This window comes from Canis lupus, chromosome 34 (genome assembly GCF_048164855.1).
Source record: "Canis lupus baileyi chromosome 34, mCanLup2.hap1, whole genome shotgun sequence".
NCBI classification, from domain to species: domain Eukaryota; kingdom Metazoa; phylum Chordata; class Mammalia; order Carnivora; family Canidae; genus Canis; species Canis lupus.
The window spans coordinates 5,983,319-5,991,367 of NC_132871.1; the positions used below are offsets into that span (position 1 = coordinate 5,983,319).

Consider the following 8,049-nt stretch of genomic DNA (forward strand, 5'->3'; position numbering starts at 1 on the left):
GTGGCTGGCGAACGCCCGGGGCCTTTCCTGCCCTGGAACACCTGGCTCCACGGAGACCCTCCTGATGTCGCAGACTGAGGGAGCTTGGCTTCCCCGGGGGAGGAGGGATCTCCTAGGTCATCCCCCCCCCTCCCATCTTTGGGTAGCTGGAGCCATCTCTTCCATCCGCCCCTTAACATTTACCCCCCACCCCCCACACAAAGCTCCTCTAAGACCCAGAGGGAGGGCCGGGGCGCGGGTTCTGCACCCCCAGCCGCTGGGGGCTGGCCAGGACAGTGGGGACACTTGGGCCCACTCTGCAGCAAGTGTCCTCACACCTGCCTGTTGTGGTCCCTCCTTAACTTCGATGCCCTCTGGGTTTTAACCCATCACTGACCACACAGACGGTGCAGGGGAGGGAAACGAGACAGGCTCCTGGGTGAATCCTTCTATCTTCCCCTGAGCTCTTCCTACACTGACCAGCGAAAACTCCCTACAGCTCCGCTCTGGGAAACTCAGCATAATTTAGGTCATGCTTTGGGCACTGGGTCAGGGCGCACAGCACTTTATTCCCCTTTCAGATTTGCGCCTTCCAGCCACCAGTGATCTCCTTAGGACCCTCTTCCCCTCTCCACTCTTGCCCCAACGGTTCCCAGAGGCACCTGGCTTCAGCCGCTCAACCCTGACACTGTTTGCAAACTCGAGGGGGCTTTTAGGGCGATTGTCTTTAAATAAACAATCCAAGTTCGACGCATTCATTGGAAGGGGCACCGGGTCTGGGAGGGACAGGATGTTAGTCAACGGAGGATTAGAGACGGAGCTGCTGGAGGAGGAATGGCAAAGATAGGCTGTCTATGACTGCAACCGGCCCGGGGAGGAATGAATGATCATTCAAATCGCCAAACACAAACACGGGCCTCTTCGGGAATCTCTACGACCTTTGCTTGACAGGTGGAGGTTGGTTGAGTCAAGTGAGAGTCTGTGAGGTCCGGAGGAGTCCTGGCCATTAACCCCCTCCAGAGCCCTGCCAAAGGCCTTTCCCGAAGGAGGAGCGAAGAAAAGACCCACTCGGTGTAGGCCCTGCTTGCTCCCTTGGAGAAGGCTCGTCGGAACCAGGCGCCTTTTGCAGGTCGGGGCCGTGCAGGGTCAGCTTGGGGCGGGAACACGGGGTGTCGGCGGGGGAGGGGGGCATCGTCTGCAAGGATCCAATGGCCTTGGCGAAGCATCAGAGGAGCCCCCGAAGCTTTCACACAGAGAGTTCTGGGACCGCAAGAGCCAAGGCCTGAGCGCGCCCAGCCTGCGCCCGGGCCCAGGGGTGATGTCCGGGGGTCTCGGGGACAGAGGCCGCTGAAGGCGAGGCGCCCCAGGCTGCACGTGTGCTGGGGGCAGTGACAGGCACAACATTTCTACCGTCGAGGCTGGGCCTGGGTGAGCCGAGGACGGAGGCCGCGCTTGCAGACCAACCCTGTGCGCCAGGCCGGTAGGTCTCCTTCGGGGTTTGGCGGGGATGAGGGGATGGCGGGCACACGCAAGCGTCCGCCACGCGGGGGAGACCCGAGGCGGGCGAGCCCGGGAGGGCAGCAAGTGTGGGGCGCGCCCCGGCGGCCACGGAGCCAGGCCAGGCCGCTCCCCCGCGCGCCTCGCTCCCGGGGCTCCCGGGGCTCCCGGCCCGTGCGCGCCCCGACGCCGGCCGCCCTCTCCCATCGGAGCCCCCCCTGCAGCCCCCCTCCCCCGCGCCCCCTCTCCCTTCTGCCGCCTGAAAGGGTTAATCTCTCCTGCGGGTAAAAACAGGTCCGCGGAGTCTCTAACTGGCGACAGATGGGCCACTTTCTTCTGGCCACAAAGGGGCCGGAATGGAGCGCTCCGCGGCATACAAATGGGCGGGTCACGTGGCCGCCGGCTCCTGGCTGGACCGGGAGGACCATATGGCGCATGCCGGGGAGGCAGGAGCTGGGGCGGGGGCAGGGCTGGGGGGAGCGGGCCGGGGGGCGGGGTGGGGAGGGCGGGGGAGCGCGCGGCCCGGACGCGTGCGCAGGCGCGGGGCGCACGGACCTGCGGGCGCTCGGCTCCCCGCCCCGCCTGCGCGCGGCCCCGGCCGGCGGCTATATAACCCGGGCGCCCGCGGCCGGCGCGCGAGGAGCTCGCCCCACGCACGAGGCGCGGCGTCCGGGGCCCGGGGTTATGAGCCCGCCACTGCTCAGGACCTACTAACCGCCGCAGGTAAGCACGGCCCTCGCCTCGCTGCCCGGGGATCCAAGCGGTCGCGGAAGCCCCCGGCGTCCCCGCACGGATCCCGGGGCCCCCGACGCGCGCGTGCATCCACGGGCATCCCTCCCCTGCCCTCCCCTGCCCTGCCCTGCCCTCCCCTCCCCTCCCCACGCCACGCCGCGGGCAAACCCGCTCGCAGCTCGGCTCGCGTCCATCACCCAGCGCTGGCTCTCCAGTTTTTTTTTAAAAAATGTTTTAGTGTTTTGGTTTTTGGGGGGAGGGCCTCTTTGGGTTTTTGTAAATAATGCACCCCAACTCTGATGATTGGCTTGCTGGTGGTGATTTCAAAGTCCTGGAAGCAAACGACTACTTGACTTTCTCACTCCTTGTAGTAAGGGAAAAAAGAGAAAAAGAAAAAGAATAAGGAAAAAAAAAAAAAAAAAGGAAAGCCCTGTCACCAAGATGCATTTTGTGTGCATGTGTGTTATACGCGATTGGAAGTGCCGAGTTATCGTTTCAGTGACTAGAAGGGGCATTTGAGACCCGGAGTATATTCCCCCCCCCACACACACACACACCCCATCCCCAAATAACCCACTTGACAGGTAGTTGAGTTGGGAGGGAGGGGGGATGTGGAGACGGGGAGAGGAGCCGACTCCTGCTACCTGTTACTGCTTCCGAGGCGGCCGAGTCCCCAGCAGCCAGCGCAGGAGCCAGAAATTCAGTTATCTCACTAAAGGCTCTTTTTTTTTTTTTTAATTTTCTTTATTAGAAGCGGCAACTTCGCTCTTGCCAATCGCTGACCATCATAATTACTCAATCTTTTTAAAGAGAGGTTTGAGGCGAACTTTGAAAGGCCCCCAATAAAGAGCGGGCGGCCCTTTCAATGGGCTGTTTATTAGAGAGGAGCCTCCCGCACCTGATCCCAGGCGCCGGGCAGGGCGCTGTGCGCGGTGCCCCGGCCTCGCCCCGGAGCCTGCGCTTTTGTACAAGGTGGAAATTCAGCGGAGGGACAGGGATGGGGGGCGAGGGGGGAGGAAGGCGAGGCTGGCACGGGAGCCCCCTGCCCACTTCTGTTGCCACACGTTTCGTTGATGGCGAATTAATTGGACGGGAGCTACTTTTTCTCCGGCACGCATTTGCTCTTCAGTCTCGGGGTAGTGTGTAATCTTCTTAAAAATCACTGCCACCGTTAGTTAGCAAATTACGTAATGGCCCTTTGCAGCTGTAATCGCCAGGGCAGAGAAGGGGACGCACGGAATTGGGATTTTTTTTTTCCAAACTCATCATTTTATATGTGTGTGTGTGTGTAGCTGTGAGTGACTTTGAACTCACGCAGATAAAGGTGGAGTAGTCGGGGGGAAAAAAAAAAGCAAACAAACATGAAGTAGTGGAAATGCATGCTCATTTTCACGCATGTATCTCTCTGCCGCCTAAGCACCGTAAACACACTTTCACCCATCGCTAGGAAACACACCTGCTTGCTCTCTCCCCCACCTGCGCCGCTGCCCTCTGTCCCGGGGGCCTGTTGTCAATCAGGCCGGCTAAGTTTTTCTTAGGAGCATCTGTCTGGTCAGCAGCGGTCACTCCCTCGCGCGTGCATCTCTGCCAGGTTAGGGAGTGGGAGCGCGGGGAAGGCGCAGGTCGTTGGCGAGCCTAGCGCTTTTCTCCTTTTCTTTCTGTTCCCCTTCCCCCCTCCCCCCTGCCCCCGCCCCCTGTTGAATGTAGGAAACCGCATCATGACCAAATCGTACAGCGAGAGCGGGCTGATGGGCGAGCCTCAGCCCCAGGGTCCTCCCAGCTGGACGGACGAATGTCTCAGTCCTCAGGACGAGGAGCACGAGGCAGACAAGAAGGAGGACGACCTGGAAGCCATGAACGCCGAGGAGGACTCGCTGAGGAACGGCGGCGAGGAGGAGGACGAGGACGAGGACCTGGAGGAGGAGGAGGAAGAGGAGGAGGAGGACGACGACCAGAAGCCCAAGAGACGCGGCCCCAAGAAGAAGAAGATGACCAAGGCGCGCCTGGAGCGGTTCAAGCTGCGGCGCATGAAGGCCAACGCCCGGGAGCGCAACCGCATGCACGGGCTCAACGCCGCGCTGGACAACCTGCGCAAGGTGGTGCCCTGCTACTCCAAGACGCAGAAGCTGTCCAAGATCGAGACGCTGCGCCTGGCCAAGAACTACATCTGGGCTCTGTCGGAGATCCTGCGCTCGGGCAAGAGCCCCGACCTGGTGTCCTTCGTGCAGACTCTGTGCAAGGGCCTGTCGCAGCCCACCACCAACCTGGTCGCCGGCTGCCTGCAGCTCAACCCTCGGACCTTCCTGCCCGAGCAGAGCCAGGACGTGCCCCCGCACCTGCCGGCGGCCAGCGCGCCCTTCCCGGGGCACCCGTACCCCTACCAGTCCCCGGGGCTGCCCAGCCCGCCCTACGGCACCATGGACAGCTCCCACGTCTTCCACGTGAAGCCGCCGCCGCTCGCCTACAGCGCGGCGCTCGAGCCCTTCTTCGAGAGCCCCCTGACCGACTGCGCCAGCCCCGCCTTCGACGGGCCGCTCAGCCCGCCGCTCAGCATCAACGGCAACTTCTCCTTCAAACACGAACCGTCCGCCGAGTTCGAGAAGAGCTACGCCTTCACCATGCACTACCCCGCAGCGACCTTGGCAGGGCCCCAGAGCCACGCCTCGGTCTTCTCGGGCGCCGCCGGCCCGCGCTGCGACATCCCCATAGACAGCATCGTGCCCTTCGAGAGCCATTCGCATCACGAGCGAGTCATGAGCGCCCAGCTCAATGCCATCTTCCACGACTAGGGGGGCGCGTCGGCTTCAGCATCCCCCCCCCCGCCCCGGGAGGGGCGCCCACGTGCCCACTGTGCTCGCGGCGACCCTGGTGTTTACAAAAGGCAGCCCTTTGGGTACTATTGCTGCAAAGTGCAAATACTCCAAGCTCCGAGTGATAGATGTATTTATTGTCGTTACTGCCTTTGGGAGAAACAGGGGATCAAAGTTCCTGTTCACCTTATGTATTATTTTCTATAGCTCTTCTATTTTAAAATAATAATAATAATAAAGTAATACAGTAAAAAAAAAAAAAAGCACCACAAACTTGGTGCAGCTGTATTCAGATCATATGAATTATCTGATCGGGATAACAAAATCACAAGCAATAATTAGGATCTATGCAATTTTTGAACTAGTAATGGGCCAATTAAAATATATATAAATATATATTTTTCAACCAGCATTTTACTACTTGTTACCTTTCCCATGCTGAATTATTTTGTTGTGATTTTGTACAGAATTTTTAATGACTTTTTATAATGTGGATTTCCTATTTTAAAACCATGCAGCTTCATCAATTTTTATACATATCAGAAAAGTAGAATTATATCTAATTTATACAAAATAATTTAACTAATTTAAACCAGCAGAAAAGTGCTTAGAAAGTTATTGTGTTGCCTTAGCACTTCTTTCCTCTCTAATTGTAAAAAAAAAAAAAAAAAACAAACCCACAATTGCACAATTTGAGCAATTCATTTCACTTTAAAGTCTTTCCTTCTCCTTAAAATGAAAACCAGATCCATAACTCTTAAGAGAATAAAAAAAAGGAGAGAGATGTAGTCCCTATCAAAACATATCAATTCAATACATTACTTGCACAAGCTTGTATATACATATTATAAACAAATGCCAACATACCCTTCTTTAAATCAAAAGCTGCTTGACTATCACATACAATTTGCACTGTTTCTTTTTAGTCTTTTACTCCTTTGCATTCCATGATTTTACAGAGAATCTGAAGCTATTGATGTTTCCAGAAAATATAAATGCATGATTTTATACATAGTCACACAAATGGTGGTTTGTCATTATATTCATGTAATAAATCTGAGCCTAAATCTAATCAGGTTGTTAATGTTGGGATTTATACCTATTGTAGTCAATTAGTACAGTAGCTTAAATAAATTCAAACCATTTAATTCATAATTAGAACAATAGCTATTGCATGTAAAATGCAGTCCAGAATAAGTGCTGTTTGAGATGTGATACTGGTACCACTGGAATCGATCTGTACTGTAATCTTGTTTGTAATCCTGTATATTATGGTGTAATGCACAATTTAGAAAACACTCATCCAGTTGCAATAAAATAGTATTGAAAATCTGGCCAATTGTTGCATTTCTTCTGAAAGTGATTTTTTTTAAGCATAAATAATTCCTAAGCAGGATAATTGCTTTATTTGCTGAATTTAAAAAAAAATACGAAATGCTGTTTGTAGAATAAAATAAAGGACAAAAGTTTACTTTAGCATACTCTCTAGTCTGTTTGTCTTGGTTAGGGAGTCACCAGCTCTTTGTAAAGATAATGAAAGAACCTAACTCATATTTCATTACGTGGAATATGAGGCTGGGGGGTGGGGTGGAGAGACAAACGGTTGTGTTTTTGTTTTTCTTTGTTTTAAGTGCCTTCACTTTTAGCTTCTTGGTTTCTATTCTTTTAAACGATTATGGTATATTTTCCCCCTATTTTTTTAAAGGGGCATTTAGTTCATTATTCACAAGCAGACACAAGCAAGTGCCCTAGCTTAGTTTGCCTATACATTTAAAATGTATAGAAGAAAACTTTACCATTTTCTTAGTGCTTTGTTATCTGTACATTTCCCTGCACTGAACTGCAAATCAGTACTATCACAAAGTACCGTTGCACTTTGCAAACCAGCACTATCCCCAGAGAAAAGTTACGCACCTCCAGAAAATGTCAGGGGGGAATGATTGAATTAATCTAAAGAATCCAAGAAGTGGCATTTTGTAATTATTTTATGAACATCTTGTGATGATTTCAGTAAATTTTTTTTTCCAGGAGAAAATGGTAACGAGTTATTTGTACTCAAGAACATGCTATTTGTAGTATAATATATTTTAGGATGATACAATTGTGTCCCTTCCCTTTCTGGAATGCTAAATAGAACTCAGTGGAAAAACTTACAGATGACTCTGTCCATTGTTAAGTCCACCAAAAAAAAAAAAAAAAGTTTGGCATTTTTCTTCCTCTGGATGTATTGACTGACAGGAATGCTTCCTAGGGAATAACGTTTTGGCACTTGTGCCCTGGCTGTACCACGGTGCTCTGATTACTGTCATTAGTAACTCCATTGTTCCTCCTCTGATTCGGATGCCACATTGGATGACTACCTCTCTTCCCAAGCTTGTTCCTTTAATCTCCTTCTCATTGGTGATTTAGGGGTTCCAGAAAGCTGACCTCATTTAGCAAACTGCTCCAGAAAAATGTGAGTAATCTAATGGACAGGAACAATTAGCCATACTAATAACATTGCCAATGGGGCTATGTCAAGCTGTGACAGTAGCAGTAAGGAATACTTCAACATTAAAAAATGTTGAGTTCAATTTAAAATACATCATTTTAACATGTTTTCCATCAGCCTTCATCAGATGACAGAAATACTTTTAAGTTAGTCTCAACTTTATCCAAAATGCAATCATCTCATTCCAAGTGAATCAGAGTTGTTATTTTGAAATCAAGCTGTTGCTTCTAGGATTGCTCTCACTGTTCTTACTTTAAGAGACGTAATACTGATAAGATATATGAACATTGCCAGCCTTCCAGCCTAGGGGACCATGAAGTGAACATTCAGATCTGATGTGATCTATTCAGCAGCTCAATTTCACCTGTAATCAAAAGTATACATCTTCATGCAAACTAAAAACTGTTGCTCTAGTAAACAGGAGAAATAATAAGAGAATGCATGTTAAGGATTCCACCTTTTAAAACATCAAGCAAGGAGATATCTATACTGTGGATATTTTTTCCTTTTCTTTCTTTCTTTCTTTCTTTCTTTTTTTTT

The 8,049-nt window shown here is 51.6% G+C and overlaps 1 protein-coding gene across 1 annotated transcript; it reads left to right on the plus strand.

Moving 5' to 3' along the window:
* The first annotated feature begins 2,049 nt into the window (after positions 1-2,049).
* Positions 2,050-6,352, plus strand: NEUROD1 (neuronal differentiation 1). Its single transcript, XM_072811387.1, has 2 exons — positions 2,050-2,199; positions 3,916-6,352. Exon 2 carries the CDS (start codon positions 3,927-3,929, stop codon positions 4,995-4,997), a length of 1,071 nt encoding a protein of 356 aa, XP_072667488.1. The 5' UTR covers positions 2,050-2,199; positions 3,916-3,926; the 3' UTR covers positions 4,998-6,352.
* Positions 6,353-8,049: the final 1,697 nt, after the last annotated feature.

Excerpts from the sequence above, each read along its gene's own strand:
- NEUROD1 (XM_072811387.1), top strand. The coding sequence starts at position 3,927 with ATGACCAAATCGTACAGCGAGAGCGGGCTGATGGGCGAGCCTCAGCCC.